This window comes from Miscanthus floridulus, chromosome 2 (assembly GCF_019320115.1).
Source record: "Miscanthus floridulus cultivar M001 chromosome 2, ASM1932011v1, whole genome shotgun sequence".
In the NCBI taxonomy this organism is placed as follows: Eukaryota; Viridiplantae; Streptophyta; class Magnoliopsida; order Poales; family Poaceae; genus Miscanthus; species Miscanthus floridulus.
The window spans coordinates 72,366,901-72,393,754 of record NC_089581.1 but is presented as its reverse complement, the minus strand read 5'-3'; the positions used below and the strand labels follow the sequence as shown (position 1 = coordinate 72,393,754).

The 26,854-nt window shown below is 48.5% G+C and overlaps 2 protein-coding genes and 1 pseudogene across 2 annotated transcripts; 1 reads left to right on the top strand and 2 right to left on the bottom strand.

Annotated features, from left to right (window-relative positions):
* Positions 1–8,309: 8,309 nt before the first annotated feature.
* Positions 8,310–12,046, bottom strand: LOC136539109 (IQ domain-containing protein IQM2-like). Its single transcript, XM_066531045.1, has 10 exons — positions 11,874–12,046; positions 10,946–11,546; positions 10,713–10,827; positions 10,489–10,554; positions 10,296–10,384; positions 10,115–10,205; positions 9,841–9,987; positions 9,650–9,742; positions 9,456–9,557; positions 8,310–9,350 (listed from the first exon to the last, which is right to left on the bottom strand). Exons 2-10 carry the CDS (start codon positions 11,419–11,421, stop codon positions 8,550–8,552), a joined length of 1,980 nt encoding a protein of 659 aa, XP_066387142.1. The 5' UTR covers positions 11,422–11,546; positions 11,874–12,046; the 3' UTR covers positions 8,310–8,549.
* A 4,848-nt stretch (positions 12,047–16,894) lies between these two features.
* On the top strand, positions 16,895–26,784 carry LOC136536710 (histone-lysine N-methyltransferase ATXR4-like; annotated as a pseudogene).
* LOC136526049 (uncharacterized) lies at positions 21,692–24,866 on the bottom strand. The gene is made up of 2 exons (XM_066518839.1): positions 22,950–24,866; positions 21,692–22,716 (listed from the first exon to the last, which is right to left on the bottom strand). The coding sequence occupies exon 1, from the start codon at positions 24,485–24,487 to the stop codon at positions 23,021–23,023; it is 1,467 nt and encodes a 488-aa protein (XP_066374936.1). The 5' UTR covers positions 24,488–24,866; the 3' UTR covers positions 21,692–22,716; positions 22,950–23,020.
* Positions 26,785–26,854: the final 70 nt, after the last annotated feature.

Below are 26,854 nucleotides of genomic sequence, written 5' to 3'. Positions count from 1 at the left end.
TCGCCGGATCGACTTAAATACCAGGGCCAGGGACGCGTAGTAACCTTCGGTTAACTGTTTTGAACGAAGCGAGGACGAAAGTTCAAGCGGGTTGCTACGTGGGTGGGACCACTCCTCGAAAGAGTGGGCCTGGGCCATGTATGTCGGGACTGGTTGTTACATTTGGTATCAGAGCTGACTCTCGAGGTTTCACGGGCATGTGGGGACAACTGCGTGGGGATGTTGTGTGCATGTGCATGGACCCGTCGTGGACACGGCATGGCATGCACATGTACCGGCACGGGGCCACACAAACGTGTTGAAGAGAGGCGGATCCTGGGAATAAATGTCCCAAAAGGGTAAGCTGATCTGGCATTCGACGGGGACGTCAAATCCTTAAGGGGGATGATTGTAACATCCTAATGGGCCAAAGTGGGCCCAATCCAATCCAGTCATGGGCCGGTGGTACTGCAGCAGAGAAATGGGCGGTTACTGTAGAATCCAGGCTTGGGGGGGGGGTACTGTAGACCGAGTACTGTTCACCCGGAAATGGACCGACCAAATTCAAGGTACTGTTCACTGTTACTGTATCACCGCGAAAAAACACTGCGCAACCAGTTTAGTACCATACTGGAAACTGAGGAATCGCTGGATTGACTTAAATACCAGGGCCAGGGACGCATAGTAACCTTCGGTTAATCGTTTTGAACAAAGCGAGGACGAAAGTTCAAGCGGGTTGCTACGCGGGTGGGACCACTCCTCGGAAGAGTGGGCCTGGGCCATGTATGTCGGAACTGGTTGTTACAAGTCCTCTCTTGAATCTAGCGATTCTCTTAACATCGGTGTCAACCATGTCGGGAGCATAACGACACAAGTTATTGAAAGCATGCAAATATTGTGTCACAGTCTTGGTGCCCTGATTCAACACCAAGAACTCTCCCAACTTCATCTTGGTCAGCCCAGGTGGAATATAAACTCCACGTAATCTGAGCATTTGGAGGGAAGGTTATGCGATGGTGCTTCCACCACATTCCCGCTGGTCCTTGCAACTAATGTGCAGCATACTCAGTTTTCAATACCTCAGTCATCCTCAACACATGGAATTTATCTTCCATAGTGTTGATCCATTCTTCAGCATCGAGTGGTTCTGTTGCTTCCTTGAATATTGGCAGCCTGGTGTCCATAAAATCTTTGAAGCTGCTATATTGATTCACCCTAATGCCACCACCCTGATTGTTACTGCGCTGAACATTGTTGGTGATAGTACGCAGAAAATCCTCCATGTTCTTCTAGGATTGTTTCGTGTTGCGCTGACTCCCGAGCAACTGTGCGAGGAACACCTCTAGGGTAAACGGGGGAGGAAGTGGCAAATGCGGCTCATGGGGAGGCTCATTGTTGTTGTCGTGGTTTCCACCACCACCACTGGTCCCCGCACCGTTAGCACCGGTCTCAGCAGCCTCATAAGTGGTACGACGAGTATTTGTCATCTGCATATTTCAGCAACAAGTAATGATTGAGTGAAGCTGTAATAATTGTGAGTGAATGAAAAATTATGCCAAACTGAATTTACTAGAGAGAATAAATTCATACAATAAAACAGAGGCACAATAATCGCATCCCAATTAAAACAACATTACTAATTAAATTACTTCAAAAGCAAACATCGCATCCATACAACCAAATTGCCAGCATACATACACTGGACTTTTATGCGTTCAGATATCACATTACTAGCCAAGTTCCAATCACATGCCAAGTCTCATAAGTTCGAAGCAAGATACATTAGGTTACATGCCAACAAAAGAAAGGTCATCACGACAGGACCTAAACACTAGCGCAAGGCAACTAGCCTACTCCTCGAGGCCATCATCGGGGTTAGAGACGTCACCATCGCCCCTAGGTGAAACTATAGGCTCATCCTCATTGTCGTCGTCGATGTCCATGCCAGCAACGTCTGGAGGAGCATATGGGCCAACCCCATTGTAGAGCGCGTGAAACTCCTCATGTAGGTTGACGTTGTACTCCTCTAGCTCATCGACCCTCTGCAGCAGAAGGTCCCTCTCGTCCCAGTCTTCATTCCTCTCCTGAACAAACTGTCCAATCATGCGGTCTGCATTGTTGTTGGCTTAAGTCAATGTATGCACCCGCTGCATAGCTCTATCACCTCTCTCTACCGCCTGGTCCCGCTGTAAACTCATATCAGCCAACTGCTCCTACAAACCAGCTATAGCACATGCCTGCTTCTTCTGCTTTCCTACCTTGAGCTTATCATGACTACGTAAGCCAGTCAAAGTCTAGTAGGTACTCTCAAGACCCTCATACGCTCTGATGGCGGTGAACATAGCACTCATAGCATGGTTGTCGCTAGCCTGTCCCTCAGCTGGACCTCTGACCAAGGCACTTCCCTGAGGCTGAACCCAAATAGCATCACGAGGATCATCCCTAGGAAAGGTGCCAGCTAGAGCTACTGCAAGCTCACTGGGAAATCTGCTCATGATATCCCTGATGACACGGAAAGCTGCTCCCTCTGCACCCTCAATAGGAGTGCGACCCTCAAACTCCAAGTGCCAACCATCCCACTCTGGAGCATCACCAAGAGCAGGAACCATGATTTCTACCACTGCAAGTCCATCCTCTACTAACTGACTCTCATTCCAAGAGTACACCGACTCTTGACCCTCTGGGTACCCCACATCATGGAGCACTCTCCAAAGTAAGGTTGGCATGCTAAACTCGCTCAAGAAGGTGTCCGTGGTGTGGTGCTCCCTCAGGGCCAATGAACATCGAGGTGCTCTTCCTCCGGTGGACTTACGGACAGTCTGCTTTGTGCGGGCCATCTGTAACAAAAGTTCTTTTATTACCCCGTGGGAACATATTTTAGGTGATACAACTTTTATCAAAATGAGATAATCAATTTATAAGGGGAGGAATGCATGACATGAATGAAATGCACAAGTAATATGATGTATGTACGTGCCGTACGTTCTCACAAACTTATGAAATAAATAATTTCTAGCGACGAATTCGGTGGCATACAAACGATCTCTCAAATACGTATCTAATACGTTCTACACGATAACGTTGTTATGTACCTACAGAAGATTCATTTCAGCCCAATTCCCAATGAATGCATAAAAGCAGTAAGTTTTATCTACACGCTCTACACGAATCCCCAGATACGTGTACAACGGTAGTAACTACCCGAACCATCGTCCTATTGACGGCATCGCCTCAATAGACAGAATACCCACACATGAGATACCTTTGTAAAACATGCGTAGAACATGTAATTACTCCAGCATCATATAAGCATTCACCCTAGATCGGCGGTGTATTCGATCATGCTCTCACAACTCACACTTACCGAGGCGTAGAGGCAAATGATCCATACATTACCACTCAAACAAGTGGCACTCATACAATAGCACACCGTACGAGTGATGAAAGAGAAATATGATGCAAGAACCCCAAGTTAGTACTTAATTAAGCTACCTAGAGTCCTTAACTGGGCATAAAGGATATGACCACGGGCACACTTTTTAGTTTGGAAATCACGTTTTTCAATTGCCTTTTTGTTTTAAATACACTTGTGAACAGTAACACGCTAAACCATGCTCTGATGTCAGGTGTAACAGAACCGACCAATTATACGAAATTAAGTAAGAAAATCATCCGCTAGAGCAGACGATTTAGCAAACTTAAGCCCGTATAACCCGATAGTCCATGAAATCACGAAGGATTTTAAACCAACTCACATACCAGCCCAGATCGTAATAAGTTTAGCGGTCACCATCACATATTACATAAAAGTTCGCATCACAGATACATCAGAGTTTAAACATAGTTATTACAAAACGAGTTCAAATAGAAGTAGCGGAAGCCATTTGTTCAAAACCACACACACTCACACGGAGTTCAAATACAGTGCCAGCTAATGATCATCTCTAACAAAAGCATCAGACAAGATGTATGGAATGGCCATGCCCATGGTCCTAAGCATCACCCATCGCTGGATAAAGGCAGTTGATACAATAGCCGTAATACATCTGCCCATCTGCAACAAGTGAGAATAAAACCCTGAGTACGAGAAGGTACTCAGCTAGACTTACCCGACATAACCGAAAATAAGGTGACACCAAGGATTATGAAGGGCTTTATAGTAGGGTAGCTAACTCATTTGCAAAAAGAGGCATTTTTAGCATTTCAAGAACCTTTACAAAAGCATTATTGTCAAGTTAATTATTATTAACCTATCGACTACATTTGCACCTATACTAGAGCAAGCATGTGATTAAGCAAATAATAATAACCAATGATCATTAACAACTTTCATAATGTCATATTCATTATAACTGTCCAAGTGTTCCATTAACATTACTACGATGAAGTCACTCAAGTCAAGTGCTCACTATCTAGGAGCGATGGCGACTCAAATCGATTCCTAACCAGCTGGTGATTTATTCCTTACACAAACCTCACTCACCCGCTAAAGTGAGGTATCGGTCACCGAGTCAACTATCTAGGAATCTCGAGTTTGCCAGGAACCACATGTACCCGGGGGCCGACCGACTGCTCTTTGGTCTTATCTTCGCGCCCCCGTGTCCTACCACACCTGCTCCGGCATAGTACGCTGCGGGCAATCTACTCGGCCTGAATAATCTCCCAGCTTTGTGGTCGAAAGGTACTTTATTCGGCCAGCTAAATGTAAGGCATGCGTTCAACATGACCTGAGGCCCAACAACGGTCGGTCCTTAATCGACACAGATGGAAAGCACTACAGTCAAAAACTCTGTAAGTCTCCGTCCGGTCTCAACTTCAAATTAACACTTAGTTATACCAAGACTATATAGTTATCCAAGCAGATCCAGATAACCACCTATAGCTCGCAGGTGACAGGAAATCACCCGACTTCTACCGATCTAAGCCAGCTAAGCATTGACTCGACTGCGGATACCAGGGTAACAAGGATATAGTATAACAAAGGTAGACAAGGTATAATGCAGCAACGGTTGCAAACAACTCCTGAACGTAATGCATCAATTAAAGTAAAGCATTTAATTAATAATTGCAAACCGGGGAGAAAAATGCTCTGGGGCTTGCCTCTCTCGAAGGAGCTCGGGCGGTGATCGGGGCACTCCGGAAGTTTCTCAACGTCCTCCTCGTCTGCTTCGGTCACTTCCTGCGGCTGCACCTCGAGCTGCTCCTCAGGCTCCTCAGGTATGACGACTGGGCTCTCGGTTTGCAATCCTATATGATGCATGTGCGTAAGTGCTTATGCAAAAAGTGCATCGGATGAAATGAACACAATGGATATGCTTTAATGCAAGGTAGTCAACATCATCCAAGAACATATACTACAAGCACATGTCATCTACTGCATTCTCTTCTACTACTAATATGCTGAGTCAACACATCTCATTAAATGCTTCAAAGATACACCAAAGCTTCACTAATTTCTTATTCATACATAAGGCAACATTTGATTAAACCCAAATTAATAATAGGTTTGAATAGCAACATCTATTTTTATAGCTTAGAAAAATCTTAGAAAATTACCATAGCACAGTACTACCCTAAGTAGTCTACCATCAGATTTTTATGGCATTTGGATAAGTGGAATGGCCTACACAAAAATGACAAGCTAGGGCATAATTTTGAATATGAAAATACTTTGTACTGTGAAAAATGTCAAACAACAGATGTAATATTTTTCCTATGTTCTACACAGCAATTAATCACTGTACAAAAATTATCACATGCATGTTTTATACAAATTTTGCTCTCTAGCAAAAATAACAAAAATCAGCCATTAAAGGCACTTGAACTACATCTCACAATTTTTCTACAGGAAATGCATGGCATATATTTTTCCTAGGAAGTACATTACACAAAAAGAATAACACACTTGGAAGCATATTTTTCTGAAACATATAGGTTTTACTACACATTTTACAAGATATCAGCAATATCATGGATTAAATAAAGCTCTACATAAAAGTATCTCAAAAATGACATGCAATATTTTTATCATATAGATCTGGTGACAAGGAACCTAGCAAAATTTATTTCAACAAATTTGGAGCCAAAATGAGTACACAAACATTTTTCAAAGTATTTCTCTTCCCAAATAATAAACGAAAACCGAAATCAATTTTTCCTATTACTATTGGGCCGGCCCGTGGGAACAACTGGCCCACGGCCACTTTCGGCCTGCGCAACCGAGCGAAGGGGAAGGGCGGCGGCCTGGCTCGGGGCTTCGGCCCAAGGCCGACCTGGCCCAGCTCGGTCGAGGCGAGACGCCACGCCACGCCACGCCGGCGTTACGGCGGTGCGGGCGCTGCCAGCGGGCCGGCGGCCGTTGCCGGCCATGTTCGGGCAAGCGGGCGTGTGCGCGGGGTCCGCAAGAAGGTGGCGAACCCGAGCAGGCTACACAAAGGGATGGAGAAGGGACGGGGGGAAGCTTTCCACGGCGGGGTCAAGCGCGGCGACGCCATGACCGACGGCGGCGAAACGCGCAAGACCGCTATACCTTGCTCAAATGGTGTCCCTACAGTGAGCACCAGGTGCCGAGGAGCGAGGCGGAGCGATGTGTGCTCGATTGCGGGCAATGGTGGAGCACCGGCGGCCAATTTTGCCGGCGGGGCTGCGGTGGCGACGGCGGCGCGAGCGGAGCTCGGTGCGGGGCGAGGCAGAGAGGCAGTGCGGGAGAGAAAAATGAGAAGCGTAGAGAGAAACGGAGCTGCGGTGGCTTGAAAACGGTGAGGCGCGCTCGCTTGCGGGGGCCACGGGACGCCACCCGGCCGGCGTCGCCGGCATGCGCTCGCCACGCGGCGCGGCGTGCCTGACGCGGTCGGACGCGTACGCGCGCGGGGGAAGAAGGAAGCCAGCGCGCGCGAGGTGGGCTGGGCCGAGGCGAAGGCGCGGCGCGGGGTGGATCGTTGGGCCGGCTTTGGCTGGCGGGCCAGAAGTGAGGCGGCGGCCCGTGAAAGGAGAGAAACCATTTTTCAATTTCTATTTTCAAGGAATTTTCAAATATCAGTTTTCAAATACCCTTTTGAGCAAGAAAATGACTTCTTTTGAAAATGGCCCAAAAATAAAAGTTACTTAGAATTTAATCCTCTACAACTTTTCTTTAGGGACCAACTAAAAATTTTGCATAGATTTTGAATTGGGAAGCAAAAGCTAAATAGAGAGGATTTTTGACCATTTTCAATAATAATTTCAAAAGCATATTTTGTCAAAAGTTTGAATACAAACTTTGCTCCAAAAATTGTGCTAAATAATTATAGATGATTTACAATTATAGCCAAACATGTTTTACTAACCTAGCCAGCATAATTAGGGCAAAAACAACTCTAAACAAGTGTATGCAACATTCATGTTTCACGAGCATGTTTCATATGTTTCGAAGCATTGTTTCAGTTATTATTTACATGATTAGGCATGTATGATTAGGATGCTTGATGATGCATAATATGCATGATTTGCAGTGCCTAAATGCTGGCATAACACCGGGGTGTTACATACGTAGAGATCTATGTTTGAATAGGAGTGCTTGAAAAACAGCTATTGAAGTGTCTAAACCGTGAGTTGGGGCTCTTGGTGGGTTTTAACTCTAGCCTACCCCAATTTGTTTGGGACTGAAACGCTACGTTGTTATTGTTTTTTTTTCCTACCCTTTGCACGAAGAAAAAAAATAACAAAATAAGAACAATACTATTATATTTTCTTTTGAGCGGACAATTTCAGTTTTTCTTGAATTTTTTTATGGGGGGCAAATTCGTTTTGATTCTTTCGAGAGGAATAGAATTGTTTACATTCAGCCTAAAACCTTTTTATTAAGAAGACGAAGGGGCCTAAAATAGCGAAGTCTCATGAGGCTGCTGTTGGCTGTCTGTCCTCTGCAGTTGCTGCCTTTAAAATGTAAACGGTCTTGGTTGTGTACTGCTTATCAAGTTATCCGACACTGCTTTATCTTTGATTTGGCTAAGAAGTATGGTTAAGAGCAATGGAAATGTAGTGTGAGTTCTCATCTGGTTACAGTTTTGGTACATCTGTATCTGAATTAGGATATGCTGTCACATTGGGAACTAGTTACATGAGTTGTTTGAATGCTTGCTGCATTGCCAACATGAGCCAAATTGATGTGTTTCACTGTCACAACAAATCCAAATATTTTGTTTGGTTATGCCCTGGAATGGACTAGCTGCATGATTGTTGCTTCACTGTCAAAACAAATCTTTTTTTTTCATTCAGTTGGTTAACATGATTTGCTTTTGATTTATGTGCAATCTGAGAATGGTTTCACTGAAGTGATACCTCATATTTGCTCTTTCCATGCACTTATAAAACAGCAAGAGCTTGCCCATCAACCTATCAGTACCATTACAACGGCATTACCCAGTGTTTGCCAAATGTTAATGCTGATCCTTCTATCCTCGTCTACGTGAAGGAGCATGCTATCTCACATTTCCCTCAGTTAAGTATGCACAGTCAGCATCAGCATCATTCTGCCGTGAAAGTGAAGAAGCAAGAAAAAACTGAAGGAAGCATGCATGCTATCTCAAAAGTCAAAACGCGGTCCAAGTTGCACTCCTCTGCCTGGGCTTGAGCGACGCGCGCACGCCGTCGCCGTCCGCCATAAGAGAGCCACACTTGGCCGCAGGGATGCTGTTGGGCGTGAGCGCGCCCGGCCTGGGCGACGGGAACCTCGCCGGCCTGCCGCCACCGCCGCGGGGCGACAGGCTGACCTCCTCCAGCGCCCGGAACTGGAGCTCGGACGGGTAGTCGCGGACGCAGCCGATCCGGGGCCCGGCGCCGGTGCTCCAGTGGAAGTGCAGCTGCTTCCCGAGCTGGTACGAGTGCATGGCCCGCTTGGAGTTGATGCGGCTCAGGATCAGCGCCTCCGGTACCTCCGCGAGGTCGTCCAGGTAGTGGTCCTCGTACCCGTCCTCCGCGAACAGGTTCCGCTTGCAGAAGTCGAGGCACTCGCCCAGCATGGCGGAGTCCGGGTCCACGTCCTTCACGCCGGGCGACGGCCTGGCGTTGCTGCTGTGCGTGGCGGGCGGCAGCGGTGCTATGTTGTTGGAGCTGATCAACAGCCTGGGCGGCCGCTTCCCTTTCAGCCTGTTGTCTGAGGAGGTCTTCCTGATCGTCGTCGTCGGCGTGCTGCAGGTCTCTGTAGATGTTGGCACGGTGGGTTCGTGGCTGCAGGTCTCGGCTTCGGCTTCGTCTTTGCCATGGCGTTGCGCAGATTGCGCCTCCTGTTCTTGGCTCTCCTCTTCTTGCTGGCAGAGTTGGGTCAGGTCCAGCTGAGAGTGGCTACCCCTGAGGCTGAAATCGCCGTCTTCTTCACCTTCTGATGGGCTCAACTGTACCAAAACCGAAATGCCAGCAGAATACCAGTATCAGCTGAAGCGTCTGGGATCATTAGCTAATCTACTTACATAGGATTCACAATATATTAGGCTCCTTACCATCACATTGGTAAGATCCACACTCCTCTCCTTGAGGAAGTTCATGAACTCCTGAAAGTTCTGCTCCGTCGGCCGATAATGCCCACTGTGAGGCCACACAGCCTGAAATGAACACATCTCTAACTTGAGCAGGAGAGAAAAAAACAGTAATGTTGGGATGAATGAATCCCACAGTACAAATTTCTATGCCACACCTTGAGAATTCCATCCCCCACAACCAGTCTTCCTGCAGCAGATGTGGCTCCCCCTGCAAGGAAGCTTGAGTGCTGGAATACGCCCTTCTGCTTCTGCAAACATGTCAAAGTTTCGGTCTCACTTCAGTCACTGAATTGCTCTCGGTGTTCAAAAGAATTCCATCCGAACTTGTCAGGGAATCATCATTCACCTGGCCTATGTAAAGAGTCTTGCATGTACTGAGCACGAAGATCCACTTGGTCCCCTTGGCGCTTCCGGTTGTGTCGACTATCTGACGGCTCAGCTTGTACATCAGCCTCTTATCCTCGACTATCACTTCATAATTTTCCCTTTCTTTCTGCACGAGCATGAGACGACATATTTGGTTAATGTGATAATATGACATATGCAACCTAGCAGGTTCTACTGCCTGAATGTTTCTTTTTTCACTTTGAATCAGAGGAGGAACAAACAGTGGAACTTACAGGGCCAAGGTACTTGATACATTGCTTGTGCAACTTCGATCTAGGGCAATGTTCCTCTAAGTTGACATCTTTCCCTTCTCCTACATCCAACCTGTCCAAAGAATTACAGAACCGTCAGTACTCGATCAGTAACTATGTTGTTCATTGGTTCAGACACATGACTTTTGCTGTGTGTGTGTACCAATAGAAGAATGGCTGCTTGCTCTGGCAGTGGAGCCAGCGGTGGTAGTAGAAGTGCAGGTTGTGGCCATACCGATGTCGAGGGTCAATCTGACAATCAGAAATGGATCAAAATGCAGTTTTTGATTGCTCAGAGCATAATCTGACCAGCATTATATTTATGGAGACATTTATGTTCTTGGTACATAACATACCGCCTCGAGCCAGTGCTGCAGGGCAAGTTTCTGGGCCTTTTCATCCTTGGAGAGACCTTTGCCAACCTAAATGCGACAGCAACACTACACCTCTGTCAGGAATGCAGTATATTACAAGAAAAGAAAGACTGCTGATACAAAGTTGGTATTGCACTGTACAAAATTCATAATGCTGATTGCTGAAGTTATGATGGTATATCTAAACAGAAGAATACAATTGGTACCTTGGCAGCCCTCATTCTTGCCCGGGACCATTTTGAGACAGCAGTCTCAGGCTTCTCTATATCAAAGAATGACACCGAATTCCGCTTGAGCAGTGCAAAATCAAGCAACTTCCACCTGCATTTTATATAGGATCATCATAAATAAAATTCAGAAAAGCACCACCTTGATGGCTTGATGACAAGAACAAGCACACCCAACCCAATAAATAGCATAGAACAAGGCAGTGTCCTACCATCGTTGTTCCACAAGAACAGCACAATCCGCAAGCTGCCGCCTTGTCCTGAAGCTCTTGTACACCTTCTGCAGCCTGACGGCCGCGGCCTGGTGCTTGGGGCTGTCCATTCCGACCATGGGGTAATCATAATCTGGTGGACGGTCCCCGATTGGCCCGAATCTTGATGACCCAGAAGTAGCAGCACCGGCACTGATGATGTTGCAAGCTTCTCTATCAGGAGGTTTAGGACTCCTGATGGACAACACATTCTGCATCTGAATGCTGTCAGCCTCTCTCCTTTTGAAGCTCAGGGAGCCTTCTATGATGAGCTTCCCGGAGCCAAAGGCGGGGGGCAATGCCGAAGGCGAAGACAAAGGTGACTCAGCGTCGGCCTCCATGTCGTCGAAGCTATGAGACCGGATGAACAGCCGGCCCATGTTGTCCTCCACTGCTGGCAGGTAGTCGTCCGGTGGGTATGAGATTGACAACCCCATTTCCCCTGATGCCAAGATGTGGTGCCACACACACAAAGGCCTTTCGCCGTCTTTCCTTTTTCTCTGATTGGATTAGATTGGATTCGGTTGTTGGATCTCACAATCTGCGGTCCGTCTCAGCCAATCTGCATGTGCCAAGAAAGAATGGACACCAAGTTCAAGTTTTGTGAATGGGCAAGAACTGTTTCAGAAGAACACATTTGAATCCCTTTTGGGGTTGGGTTCATACTGCTCTTTGCAAACAATTTCCCATGTTCAGGAACAGATTGCAGGTCAGGATGCAAGGAGTAGAGAACAATCAAGGAAGGGAAATACACCATGCAACTCAACAAGAACATATCCTCCATCTCCTTCAAACTTTGTTTCTTCCTTGTAAAATCTGAAGGACCTATTATCTATCTAGAAAACTAAATGGTACAAACATATATAAACCAAGAAATCAAGAAACAGACCTTGCCTCCAAAATCCAAATCCTCGTGCCAAGCAAATTGCAACCACCTCAGAGGCAGGCTCCTTGATTGTGAGACAGACAGGCTTGCTGTGAGGCAGAAAGCTATTTTGTGAAGCATAGGGTCCGGCCAATGGAGAGGAGATTTAGGAGGAACAGCATCTAAATGGGGCGGTGGCCATACGGGGAAGGCAGGTGGCAGGAGCTAGCCCAAAAGCCCCTGCACTCTATAAATAACAAACAAAACTTGCGGTGTCCTATCCTAGCTAGTTCCCTGATCAAAAGTCTGTCACTGACAGATTTGATGAGTTATAAAAAATAATACTACATAACTACAGGTTAACACACAGGTTATTGTCTGATACAAGGAGCTTTCACGCTGGTCCTCCTTGCCTTGAAGAATGCGTTCTGAAAGAATTGAAAAGGGGATCAAGAGTGTGCTGGCAACAGATGGCCGGTCTATTCTGTCTTTTTTTTTTGCCCTGTTTGTTCCTCCTCTCTAAAAACTAAAAAGGGTTCAAGTGAATGAATCCTACTGCTTGCTTACTTGTAGATAATAAAGAAAATGATGGAGGTTTGTACTGTAGTCGTCTCTACATTATTTCAGGGCGATATTAGCATTTTCGGTCCAAATAAATACCTGTATAGAACCTGACAATTTGTGCGTAGCATCGTGTCTCGATTTTTGTTTTGAATCTCATGAAGAGAGCCATTAACCCTTTGTCAAATGTTAGCACGGGAAAACAATAATAAGCTGATTAAAAAGGTGTCCACAAGTCTGCTCCAGCCAGCTCTCCATGACCAACTCCATGACAGGGCAATCTTGAGCTGAAATATCATGAGGCCTAGCTTTCTAATTCTTTTTTAAAAAGGATCCAGCTCAACATTTTAGCCCATTGCTAATTTAACTTTTGCCCATCACAACTGGACAGCGACTTCTCAGACACAAAGTAACTGAATGACCCACACGTTACGTTCTCGAGTATTCCAGCACTTTAAATTATAGGTCGTTCTAGTTTTTTCTAGATATATATTATGTCTAAATACATAGTAAAATGCTAAGTATCTAAAAAGTTAAAACAATTTATAATTTAAAATAGATGAAGTATATATAGACGTTTGTATTCTAGAGAAAGTAATAATCACTGTAGAATAAAAGTCGCTGTATATATGAAGAAAGAGCATATGTAATGACAGAATATTAGAAATGGAGTAGAAAAAACCACTCCTGTACAAACAAGAGCTCGCAAAGTCTTGTACGAATAAATAATGAATTTAAAAATGGCCCAGACTGAGATGGACGGCCGGCCAGGACTCAGGAGTCAAAAAGCGAGACAAGGCCAGCTGGCAAGGCGTCGGAAGGCAGATCCGATTCTGCAATCCATCACCGGAACGCACGTACACGGCCGTACATGCTAGCCGTACAGCATGCTGCAGTCAACCATCCCAGTTACGCGCTTTGCTGTCCTTGGATTTTCTTAGCATTAAAAAGAATTGCACGCTGGATCATACAGCTCGATCGGCTGCAGCAATGCATGCCACCCAGGGTTTTAGAGCATAGCACATTTAGATCCATTAGTAATAAAAATTAGCCGTAGTACTAAAAATTTGGGCTGATCTCTGTCCGATGTAACAATCTAGCTAGTAGTACACTCGAGAGAGTGAGCTTTCGTGTAAATCTTTACTAACCCCTAGGGCGTCCGAAGGCGTGTTGTATTGAACTGTTTCTCTACCTTAATATAATGCGCAAACCTTTTGCATGATCGAGAAAAAAATAGCTATAGTGACGAACCTAGAGATTGAACAGAGCCTACGCAAACCTTAAATGGTTTATAGGGTTGGAGACAAAGTTGTAAACCAACTGAAAGCTAATATATACAGGTGAATTTAGTTTTGTCATTCACCAAGGGAGGCATATGGCCATCTCCATTAGCTGACTCATGAGCCAACATGGCATCTCATGATTCCACTCTTCAGCAATGGAAACAATCAAACCTTGCACTCACACAAGAATGGACTCTAGTATTTGCATCGATACATGCTTACAAAAACGATTCAAGATATATACAACCAGATTTGTTTTAATTTCTTCTAGTGATGTGGGATTCTTCTAGTGTTTTAGCATTCAACATTTAGTATAAACTTTCCCTACCAAATGTCTCATAGTGAGGATTCCCATGTGATATGACTAGCGGTAGCGTTTTATTAATATTTAAAAACACTAGGAGAACTTCACCATTTTGATAGTTGTCGGTGTTTTGGTCCGATGGGTCCTCAACCGACTAGTGAAAGTATATTGCGTGCCCCTAATCCCGGATGATGATGCAAAGAGACACAAGGTTTATATTGGTTCAGGCAATAGGTGCCCTACGTCCAGTCTGAGAGAGCGATCTTGTATTCCTTGCACCGAGGTGCTTGTAGTAGGGGCTTACAAGCTGAGCGAGAGATGGAGCTAGTCCTAGGTCTCTGCGTAGAGTGGCGTGGGTTGCTTGAGATGTTGATCTCTTGCAGTGAGGGAGCGCGTGTGTTACAGAGCGTTGTGCGTTGCTTGCACGTGTGTGTCCTCGATCCTAGAAGCGGCCCTGGTCACTCTCTTTTATAGTTGAAGGGAGGCACATGGGCGGTACATGTATTTGCTACGTGGCATTTTGTGAACAGAGGCGGTATGTCCGAGCCCTGCAGCTCGTCACTGTGGCGGTATGGTCGGTGGAGCGGTCTTGTCCTCGGTGCACTGGAGCGACGCGTCGGTCACGCTTGATCCTGTGCGACGTGGGAGCTCCTGTGGTGGCATGCATTCCTTCTTCTGTTGGAGGCGTGCTGGTCACTGTATGTTTGACCGGCGCGGAGAGCCGAGGCTGGGTAGATGCGACGGCGCGGGTGCGCTGATTCCGAGACTATAGGAGCTTGGCCCTATGCACGATGTGGGAGCTCCTGTGGCTTTACGCAGGGCATGGCGCGTACTGCGGATGACGTGCCGGTCCCAGAGTGCTGACAACGTGGAGAGCCGAGGCCCAGTCGGTGTAGAGGCTGAACCATTGTGGGGGGCTCGGCGGGCGCGAGTCCCGAGGCTACAGGAGCCCAGAAGCGGATAGCCAAGGCTCGGAGGGAGCAGTTGGTCTTGTACGTCGATTCCGAGGGTACAGGGACCCGGACTTGACTTTTCACGCCGCGCTGTCCTTGGAGCAGGGGTTAGGCAGCACAGTGTAGCACGGGTGTCAGCCGTGGGCACAGTGCCGAGCACAGCGGCCGGTAACCCCTGCCCCGTCCTGTCCCGGACGGCATGGCGTCAATGTGACTCCCGTCTTGTCGGCCACTCCGCTGTATCGTGCCGTCGTTCGGCTGACGTCGCAGGAGTGGTTGGACGCGTTAGTTGGATGCGACGTCCCGTCAGAGAAGTTGGTCAAGGCGGCGGTGACGGGGTTGATGCCGAGCCGGCCTCGAGCGAGTCGGTAACTGGGTGCTCGTTCGAGGCCTCGTGGCGCGGGGCCTCGGGCGAGTCGGAGAATCGGTACCTCGTCCGAGGCCTTGTGGCGCGGGGCCTCGGGCGAGTCGGAGAATCGCTACCTCGTCCGAGGCCTTGTGGCGCGGGGCCTCGGGTGAGTCGGAAAACCGTACCTCGTCCGAGGCCTCATGGTTTCGTTCTGGGCTGAGCCCGCTTTGGGTGAGCCCGGATATTGTTCGAGGTGGGCCGGGTGGTCCAGCCTGGCCTCAGATAAGGTGGGGGTTTGCCGGCGGTTGTCTCTTGGCTTCGATATTTACAAGGTCTAAGCGATTTTTTCGGTTCTTGCTTAGGGGGCTCCTTTTTATGGTACCCGACAATAGTGATATTGATAAAAAAAAACTATTCAAACCATACATTGGAGTATATTTTTTTGTGTGCAATGCCACGTAACTTGAGTATGAAAACTATATCATAATTTTTGAGTTGAGATTGTCCTAACAATACATCATTTTACTATTCTCCTTGTATAGCGAAATAGCACGCACACAATATAGTGTGCTCTATTGATCTAATTTAAGCACCCGCTTTTCACTTAATTAATGACCTTCATTCACTAGGCTTTTCTTCCTTCACACATCATTTTGGAACTACTCTTAGCATCCAAGTTGGGCAACACGTACGTATGTTACTCTGCCAAGGCAGAAGACAAAAGCTGCTAGCATCTAGTATTTGTGTGGTGTGTCATGTGCGTGATCTCTCTGGCTCTTTTGTGTAGTTGCAGCGACCGGGGAGCCCGGGCAGTCACCCTCATGCAGGTCGCCGGGCCCATAAACTATTAGCATTTATTGGAAACTCCAAACCAGCTATGAAATTAAACCCAACTAATAATTATCAGGTTAGTTAACACATTTGTTTGGATCGACTAGTATTAATTGTAGGTGCTAATTTATAGTGCTGATGGATACATACATGCCCTTAGGTTAACGTTAAATAAGTTTTTACACACTTCGCAAATATAGTACTTCAACCTAAAGTCGACCATGCAATTGCATGTTTAGATCAAAAGGCTATGAAAGTGAATATGGTCTCCTAGTCAGGGGCGGAGACATGACCAATGTTGTCGGCACTGCAACACCGGTCCTAATCATAAATTTTCTTTATACTTTTTTTTGCTCCGGCTGCTAAAATATTGTTTCTTATGTTTGGAATTAACACATGTTGGAGGTGACAATAGAGCTAGCTCCCTCCCAAGCCTAAGTTCTAGCTCCGCCTCTGGTCCTAGTGACTTTTGGTTGGTTAATGACAATCAATTTAGAAACTAATCATGTGTATTGAGCTTTATAAACTTGTTAATTTAACTACAATATGTCACATTTGCCTAGGCCGCCTACATGTAGATGACAATGCTGATTATGTTTTTGACGAGGATGTGCTTGCAGTACCAATTGATAATGTAGGTAAACACATGAAAAAATAGATAAAGTCATGTTTCTTGCAGCTGTCACATTTGCCTAGCCGGCAATGACTGCGTGGTTCATAGAGGTGGGTGGGAGAGAAATTGGATGTCAATTCATAAATTGGGGATGGAGAGAAATACAGAGAAAATTGTACAAGTATGTGTTGGATAGGTGTTTTTTTTAGAAAACCAAGGGACATGGGAGAATGGGAGGGCCACGCGTCGTAGGGAGGAGGGATCATATGCTTTTTTTTTTAGTCGTAGAGAACAGAGGTAGTATTAGGACGTCCCCAATAATATTATCAGGCGATTTGGATGCCATCTCAGGAGAACCCTATATATGTGTTCTTTTTTATTCTACTTTCTCTCATTGTACCTTTTTGTGGGGACGCTCTCTTCCGTCAGCAAGATTGTATGACTCTGCAACTCTCTTCCTTTGACTAAGTTTTCTTAAGGCGCACAAATAGACTAGCGAGGTGTTCGTCACTAGCGTGGGTGTTTTTTATTTTCTCTTTTTTCCACGTCGGCTAAATTCCAGCTCAGATAGCTGGGAGCTATGCCGTTGACTTGTGGTTTGACACCTAGCATTGAGAGCCCCACATTCGTAGTGAAAGAACCGGTGACCAATGTCACCTAAACGGATTAAACGGCCGTTTAAAGGGCCAGTAAATGATAGACGGTGGTAAACTATTTTATTTAGGGGGTAAATGAAAATTAAACGGTTGACTGTTTAAACAGTCAAAAAAGGAAAAAACGGTCTAAACGGACTAAATGGAACGGAGATAAACCACATTAAACGGGCTAAACAACTGTTTAAATAGTTATTTAGGCGAACACGAAGTAAATCTAGTTTAGTTTTGTATGAATAAATTTGTATACTTAAGTTTATTATATTTATAAATATGTACACTTGATATATTACATGCATAAGTATCTATATTCAGTTCTTTTCACATGCATAAATATATATACATATCAAAATAATTGATTTTTACTCGAATAAATATATATAAATGCTAGAATACTTGATTTTTTATATGCACATATATAATTATATATATTTTTTTAAAATACAAAACCGTTTAGAGCGTTTAGCTTCGTTTAAACACTGCATAAACAGTCTAAACGCTACCGTTTAGAAAAACGTCGCCGGTGACAGGCTTACAAGTCACAACGGCCTTGATCTCTTCGCCACTCCTCTTCTCGCACAGCCCACACCTGACAGACATAGCTCATGTTCCTCCGCCGCCGCCGCCCGCGGCCCACCGCCGATACGCGTGTCCCTAACGGAGTCCTCGGGCCGCGGCGTTTTCGCCACCCGCCCAGTCTCCTCTGGCGAGCTCCTCCACTTGGCGCAGCCCCTCGTCTCCCACCCATCCCACTCACTGCTCCACGAGGTGAGGTGACCGCTCCTTGCCCCTGCCAATGGAACCAAACCAACTGGACTGTTCTGGGCTCAGGTTTGCTACAATTGCCTCAGAAGGAAGCCCGGGGAAGGGAGCGCTTCAAGCGAGGTTTACTACTTCTGCAGCGACGCTTGCAGGGACAACGCCAAGGTGATACCTTTCTGCCCATTTCCTTAGCGATTTTTGCATATCTCCGTGTGTTTCACCTTGGTGCATATTCTTGTGATTCTTAGTCTGCCCTCTTCGACTTACTAACTGTTAGTGGCGAGTGAAATCTGTTCTGTCTACAAGTGTTCATGTCTCAACATTCAATAGGTCGTAGTATAATAGTGTGTTCTAAGTTCGAACACTAGGTGATAGTACGTGTTTCCAGTTATGTGTTGCGTTTGTGGAAATGCAATGTGGATTCTACCTCATGGATCTTTGAACGAGACATGTTAATTTTCCTTTACATGTCAGAAATATTGAATAATGCTGCTTATTTGCCTGCAGTAAGATAAAAGAAAGAAAAAAAATTCAGCATTTGAGGCTGGATTTTGCTAACAATTCGTGTGGTTTCCACCAATCTAGGGTTTCCATGACATCGACAAGAACGTAGATTGGTCTTTATTCGATTACCACTGCAGGTATGATAGTACTCGCCTTTCATCTTTCTGCAGATGTGCACCTCTTGACTTCTTCATTTTGTGTTTTTCTGTTCTAAAGTTCACGTGGTCTGAAGTACCCATACATGGCCAAGCGCCTTGCTTGCATGGTTATATCAGGAGCTGCTAATGCAGATTGTCTTAACATACTTCAGCCAGCTCGGTTGCACCAGGGGACATTGATTGAGGTAGTGACTCCTCTCCTTCCAGGTCACCCTGAACTCAGTTCTTGTATTATTGTTGTTGTTGTTATTGTCACATCATAATACTAATACAGTAATCACAAAGTTATTTGGTTCAATGCTTATTGTAGCGATGTTATATTACAGATGGAGGAGGAATTTGAGTTGTTGGGGTCCACTTTTAGAAAAGCTGGGTTTCAGGAAGAAGTAACAAACTGTATCCTCAAATTTTGTTTCCTCTCATTGCGACTATTCTTAGTTTCTTACAACTGAATGTTGAGAAAATTGGGTCTTTCATAGAGTTCTTGTCTCAGTCCTCTTCAAATTTGGTTGTCTTTGACAAAATTAGTTTTGACCATAGATTGGTACATCAATGTATTGGCAAGAATACGCATAAATGCATTTCGTATTGAATTGGTTGCAAGCTCATATGAGGATCTTGATAGAATTGTGATTCCCTTACTCTTGGGCTAACCCTGGAAGGGTAGCTATATGGGAGTCATACATGGGCCATATATGGGCCTTAATACACACATACTCCAACACCCCCCCGCAGTCTGAACTACCGGCACAGCGGAGTTGCAGACTGGACATGAAAAGAAGAACACACACGAGCCCCCCCACAGACGCAACTAGCCACCGGTGATGTTGAGGCTGGAGCGAAACTCGGAGAATGTGGAGGACGGGAGGCCCTTGGTGAAGATGTCGGCAAATTGGGAGGTGGTCGGGACGTGGAGGACCCGAACATCGCCGATGGCGACCCGATCGCGGACAAAGTGAAGGTCGATCTCCACATGCTTAGTCCGCTGGTGCTGAACAGGGTTGGTGGAGAGGTACACCGCACTGACGTTGTCGCAGTAAACAAGCGTGCTCCGGGAGAGGGGACTGTGGAGCTCGGCAAGAAGCTGGCGGAGCCAGGAGGCCTCCGCCACGCCGTTAGCGACAGCGCGGTACTCCGCCTCGGCACTGGAACGGGAGACCACCGGCTGGCGCTTGGACGACCAGGACACCAGGTTGCCGCCCAGAAAAATAGCATAGCCGGAAGTGGAGCGCCGAGTGTCTGGACACCCGGCCCAGTCGGCGTCAGTGTAGACGACGAGGTCGGTGGAGTGAGACCGGTGGAGTAGCAGGCCGTAGTCGACAGTGCCTCGGAGGTAGCGGAGGAAGCGCTTGAGAGCAGTGAGGTGGGGCTCTCGGGGATCATGCATGTGGAGGCATATCTGCTGAACTGCATAGGTGATGTCTGGCCTGGTGAAGGTGAGGTACTGAAGTGCTCCTGCAAGGCTCCGGTACGCAGTGGGGTCTGGTACTGGGGTGCCCGCTGCCTCTGACAGCTTGGCCTGAGTGTCAACTGGAGTGGAGCAGGGCTTACAGTCAGTCATCCCAGCTCGCTCTAGGATATCAAGAGTGTACTGTCGCTGGTGAAGAAGGAGACCGGTGGGACGAGGCTGAACTGTGACTCCGAGGAAGTGATGGAGCACACCAAGATCCTTCATAGCGAACTCCTGTTGAAGAGAGGTGATGATACGCCGGAGGAGTGACGGACTGGAGGCTGTGAGCACAATGTCATCAACATAGAGCAGCAGATAGGCAGTCTCAGCGCCGTGGTGATAGATAAACAGAGAAGTATCTGACTTTGCCTCCACGAATCCCAATGTCAGCAGGTAAGCAGCAAACCGAGAGTACCAAGCCCGAGGGGCCTGCTTGAGGCCGTAGAGGGACTTGTTGAGCCGGCAGACAATATCAGGACAAGAAGAGTCAACGAAGCCCGCAGGCTGGCTGCAGTAGACTGTCTCAGTCAGAGTACCGTGCAGAAAGGCATTCTTGACGTCCAGCTAGTGCACGTGCCAGGAGCGAGAGAGAGCCAGTGAGAGAACCGTGCGGACGGTAGCCGGCTTCACCACTGGACTGAACGTCTCATCGTAGTCGACGCCAGGGCGTTGAGTGAAACCCCGGAGAACCCAGCGAGCCTTGTACCGATCAAGGGAACCATCAGCCCGCCGCTTGTGTGTCCAGATCCACTTGCCGGTAACAACGTTGGAGCCAGGCGGACGGGGCACCAGATCCCATGTCTGGTTGGCGAGGAGTGCCGCGTACTCCTCCATCGCGCAACGCCAGTGAGGATCCGACAAGGCGGCGCGAACGGAAGAGGGTACAGGAGAGACCTGCGGCTCGCCTGGCATCTCGCTGCGAGAGCCAGGGGCCGCAGGGTACCAGCCGCGTGCCGCGTCACCATAGGGTGGACATGACGTGGGTGTCGGTGCAGGAGAGGCAGGTGGTACACCGACTACGCGACACGGGCAACCGGGGGCGGAGGTGGCGGCGTAGGTGTCGACGGTGGAGAAGAGGCCACCGGTGGTGACCGAGGCGGCGACGGTGGTGGCGGGGCCGGCTCCGGATGCAGCGGAGCTGGCCGCACTCGGCGGTGGTAGACACGCACCGGCTGTGCGAAACGCGCAGCAGGTGCTGAAGCCGAGGTCTCCGGACCCGCGCAGGCCGTAGGGCCAGGAGCAGCACCGGAGTCCGGCGCCGCCGGACCCGCGCTGGGCGCAGGGTCAGGGGCCGCACCGGAGGGCGTCGAGCCGGAGCACGGAGCCTGCGAAGGGCACGGTGGAGTAGTACCTGCAGGACACAACGGCAATGGTGGCTGGTCCACCGTGTCAGTGGGAAATAGGGAGAAGAGGTCAAGGTCGGGGGTGGAGGGGGGTGGGGAGGTGGTGGAGAAAGGGAAGACGGACTCGTCAAACACCACGTGGCGAGAGATGAGGATCCGACGAGAGGTGAGGTCAAAGCAACGGTACCCCTTGTGATTCGGGGAGTACCCGAGGAAGACACACTGAGTCGAACGGGGAGCCAGCTTGTGGGGAGCAGTGGCAGTGGTGTTAGGGTAACATGCACACCCGAAGACACGAAGGTGATCGTAACGAGGGGGGTACCGAAGAGAGCGTGGTGTGGAGTGGGAGCCGGACAGGCAACGGAAGGTAGGCGGTTAAGGAGGTAGGTGGAGGTGTGCAGACTCTCAACCCAGAAGTGAGCAGGAAGCGAAGCCTGGAACAGAAGGGTGCGCATGGTGTCGTTCGTGGTGCGAATCATGCGCTCAGCCTTACCGTTCTGGGAGGAGGTATAGGGACATGACATGCGTAACTGCACACCGTGAGAGAGGAAGAAAGCACGAGAGTTGGAGTTATCGAACTCACGCCCATTGTCACACTGAACGGCCCTGATGGTGAGGCCGAACTGAGTAGACACCCAGGCGAAAAAGTGGAGAAGCGTGGGGAATGCATCAGACTTAGCACGCAAGGGAAAAGTCCAAGAATAATGAGAGAAATCATCAAGCACGACAAGATAGTATTTATAGCCAGAAATGCTCATAACAGGAGACGTCCATAGGTCACAATGTACAAGATAAAAAATATGGGTCGCATGGGAAGAGGAGGTAGGGAAAGGAAGACGAACATGACGGCCCAGTTGGCATGCCTGACACAAGTGCTCATCGTGAGCCCGAGTACATGGTATGTCGGAACTACGACTAAGCTGGGTCAAAGCATTACGGCCAGGATGCCCAAGACGCCGGTGCCATGTAGTGGATGAAGTGGTGGCGGCAAAAGCAGCTGACGAAGCGGAGGGCGAAGCGGAAGAAGCAGACGCAGGAAACCGAAGGGTGTAAAGGGGCCCCGTGCTGTCACATCGGAGAAGAGGACGCCGGGAAGCCAAATCCTTCACAGTAAGACCAGATGAGTCAAATTCAACAGAACAGGAATTGTCAGCTGTAAAACGACGAATAGAAAGGAGGTTGTGAACCATAGAGGGAGCAACAAGGACATCAGGAAGACGAAAAGAGCCATGAGTGTGAGCGGCACCCACGGAAGTGACAGGAAGACACGAACCATTGGCGACCATGATGGACGAAGGGTGGGAGGAAGAAGGAGGATGAACAGAAGAGAGTATACCAGGGTTGGGGGTGGTGTGGAAGGTAGCACCCGAGTCGGCGATCAGTCTGGGCCGATTGGAGGAGTCAGGGTCATGGTGCCGAAAGAGCGGGCCAAAGCCGTCGGGTCCCAACCGACAGGCCCTGGCGTGGTCCAGGTAGGTGGAGCCCACGGCGACGAGAACGGGGCGACTGGGACGGCGCCAGTGAGCATGGCCGCCGGTGGACCAGGCTCGCCCCCGGGAGCCCGGAAGGGCCACATGGAGATGCGCCCTGACCAAGGGTTGTTGAAGGAGGGCCAGGGTGTACCCCGTGGAGGCGTCGGAGTACTCCCACGGCCAGGGCCCGCACCACGCCCCCCCCCCGCGTCGACGACGGCCGCCACGGCCCCCCCCCACCCCCGCTCGGCCCGGGAGGAGGACCAAGAAGGGACGACGCTGGTGGAGCGGAAGGACGTGGCGGAGGAGTGGCGGCAAGAGCAGTCGAGGAAGACGAGGACCCCGGCGCGGGTAGTGACCCAGGCGTGATGCCCTGAGTGAGCTCCTCCATGACAAGGTCGTCACGGACCTGGAGGAAGGTGGGAAAGGGCCACTGCCGGGTGATCCAGGTGCGGAGGTGGCTGTATCGCTCGTTGAGGCCGCGAAGGACGTTGAGGACCAAGATCCGGTCCTCCACGGCCCAGCCAAGGTCACCGAGGGAGTCTGCCATGGTCTTCATCTTCCGGCAGTACTCGCCAACGGAGAGGTCGCCCTGGACGAAGGTGCGGAAGCTTGCGTCGAGACGCAGGGCCCGGGCTTCGGCGTTGCCCAGGAACTGGCCCTCGAGCGCCAGCCAGGCCCGGCGGGCGGTGCTCTCAGGGGTGCTGCGGACGAGGTCGTGAAGGTCGAGGGAGATGGTCCCCAGGATCCACGAGAGGACGATGCTGTCGAGACGCAACCATGAAGGGGTTCGAGCCGCAGGCAGGGCGTCGGTGAGGACGTGGTCGTCGAGGGCGTAGCGGCGGAGGATGAGAAGGACCAGGTCCCGCCAGCGGGCGTAGGAGGGCGACTCAGGGTCGAGGACGACAGGAACCAGGCTTCGGATGTTCTGGACACCACCGGCTTGGTAGTGCAGCTGCGCGACGAGGGGATCAGCCGAGTTGGGCCAGAGAACCACTGTAGGGGACGGACGTGAAGCAGACGAGGTGGCAGTGGTGTCGTGGTACAACGGATGGACGAGGAGCTGCTCCGCCTCGGCGATCTGACGGGCCAGAACATCGGCCGCATCGCGCTCCCGCTCCCAGGCTTGGACCGCCGCGCGCAGGCGTGCCTGGCCCTCCGCGGCAGCGGCCCGGGCGGTGACGAGAGCCGCTGCGAGGGCGGAGTCCGGTGGAGGCGCTGCGTGAAACGGCAGAGGAGGCGGGGCGGGAAAGGAGCCTGGAAGTCCGCGCGCGCGCGTGCGGCGTCGTCGTGGAGGCCCGCAGCCGCGCGAGCATCCGCGCCGCCGCATCCGCGCCGTCCGCAGCCGCGCCGCCCGCATCCGCGCCGGGGAGGCCCGCAACCGCGCCGGGGAGGCCCGCATCCGCGCCGGGAAGGGCCACGGCGGCGAGAAGAGAAGCGGCGGCGGCGGCTGGGTCTCCGGGGCGCGCGCGGCTCGCGATTTGCGCCCAGGTGGAAGGAAGAGGGGGGAAGCAGTGGAAGTAGGAGGGAGGGGGAGGAGGTGGTGGGCCACCTACTCTTGGGCTAACCCTGGAAGGGTAGCTATATGGGAGTCATACATGGGCCATATATGGGCCTTAATACACACATACTCCAACAGATCTCTTATCCTCAGCGGCAGCCTCCATATCATGTGATTCATCAGTTGGCAATGCAGTTTATATGCTCCCCTCTTTCTACAACCATGACTGTGGTACGCTCTTCACCTATACATTTGGAATGAATGCATTTTTTTTATCATCTTCGCTATTTAAATTTCGTTTTGCTAGCAGTGATTTAGTTGATAGCTTGACCAGCCAAATTCCAGGATTTGTCACCATCCTTGTGGTATGGTGCTTGTTCACTACTCCCTTTGTCCCTTTTTATCTGTCGTTCTCACTTTCCGAGAAGTCAAACATATTTAAATTTGACTAAATATATAAAATAAAATATTATTATTTATAGTACATAATTAGTATCATTAGATAGATCGTTGAATCTATTTTCATAATAAATTTATTTAGAGATAAATGTTGATAATATTTTCTACAAACTTTCAAACTTGAGAAAATTTGACTGGCATGAATCGCGCGGCGACACTTAAATAGGGACGGAGGGAGTATGCTACGTGCGCCCAGCCGCAGCAGCGGCCGCGCCGAAAGCGCGGCATCCGATTTCGTCTCCTGACTTTTGGCGAGTTCAGGCGTGGAAAATGACTTACGTGCAGTTCAGAAGATGCGGCTGCGCCGGACGTCTGGGAAGCAACCAAACAGCAGCTGGAAGTGCGGCATCGGAGATGTGGCGAAATCTGGCGAAGTGTGGGAACCAACCAAACACGCCCTTAGCTTCTATTGCATTTGATAGTGGATGTCTCTGCTAAACTACTCTCAATATAAGAACATATTTAGTTAAGCTTTTGTATGTATGGTAATGTTATAGTGACAGGAGTATACTATTTGATACAATGGCAGAAATTTTTAGGCTGCTTAATATAACCCTTTTTTCATTATGCATTAATGATTCAAATATGCACTATTGTTTGTGTTGACTATCAGATCCAAGTGCTCACATAGTTTGGCTGGATAATGCGGATGCGAAATTGAAGGCCCTCCGTGACATTGAAGAAGGTATGGAGAAATGCAGTGATACCTTTATGGCTATACAGGAGTTCTGTTACACTGGCAACCTTGTGCACAATTAAAAACAAAAACAAAAGTCATAGATGCTAACAAAATTGTTGTATTGAGTTGTTGCATCTGTTATAGGCGAGGAGCTGCGCATCTGCTACATCGATACTAGCCTTAGACGCCGACGCTAGACAGAAGATTCTTGCTGATGGATTTGGCTTCAAGTGCCATTGCCTTCGGTGCTTGTCTGGAGACTAGAAATCATGTTTACTTTCTCCCAGATCATGAGGAGATTGTCTTTGATTGAAGCAGCTTGAGGTTGGTGCTGAGAACCATCTTGCAGAATCTTACAGAATTGCAATCTTCTGTACACTAGTTACAGCCACGCCAATTGAATTCTTGTGGTTAAGCATTACTTTGGCTTTTGCACTTCCCTACCACGACATGCTAGAAAGCCAGAAATGCTGATTTATTTACTTGAAAGTGCTGAAAGTTGTGTTGTAAATGTTGTAGCCGTTTTTGTTTTGCTTCTTTTTCAGTCTTTAATGTCAAATAAAATTTTGATTAATACTCAGATCATTTGAATATCAGGAGACTTTGTAGCTATAGTTGGGGTAGCATTACATATAAATATGTCTACTAAAGCAAGGTAGTGTCGGGTGCCCGGCCTGCATGTGCATAGAAGGATTAGGAGAACTGGTGTGCATCAGAATTAAGAGTACTCGTTATAATATTACTAATGAAGCAGGCAGGTGATTGAGGCTTCTGCTCCGCTCTATCTTTTGTTGCAAACGGATTACGCACTGTGAAATACAGAAGAGGCATGTGTATTGTTTTAATTAAGATCCGATCTGGAATAGGTGATTGTATTTTCCAGCCAAGAACAAAATTGTTGTGATTTTCTAGAGAATATCGACGCTCGTCAAATTTTTTCAGTGTGGAAGGCTACCCGAAACAATGAACCTTTTTTTGGTTAATCTGTAGCTGGAAAGTGCTTGCTGAGAGAAAAAAAATATAGTAGTAGTGATCTGAACTCTGCACATTTATCTCATTACCTGCCATGTCCATGGATGAAGAATGATTTAAGCCTAACTAGCAGTAGTAATCTAACCCTTGTATTCACA

Coding starts and splice junctions, on each gene's coding strand:
- LOC136539109 (XM_066531045.1), bottom strand. CDS start 11,421: ATGGGGTTGTCAATCTCATACCCACCGGACGACTACCTGCCAGCAGTG. Junction 9,988..10,114: donor GTATCAAGTACCTTGGCCCT/GTAAGTTCCACT, acceptor ATGCTCGTGCAG/AAAGAAAGGGAAAATTATGA. Junction 9,351..9,455: donor TGGATCTTACCAATGTGATG/GTAAGGAGCCTA, acceptor GTTTTGGTACAG/TTGAGCCCATCAGAAGGTGA.
- LOC136526049 (XM_066518839.1), bottom strand. CDS start 24,487: ATGCGGGCCTCCCCGGCGCGGTTGCGGGCCTCCCCGGCGCGGATGCGG.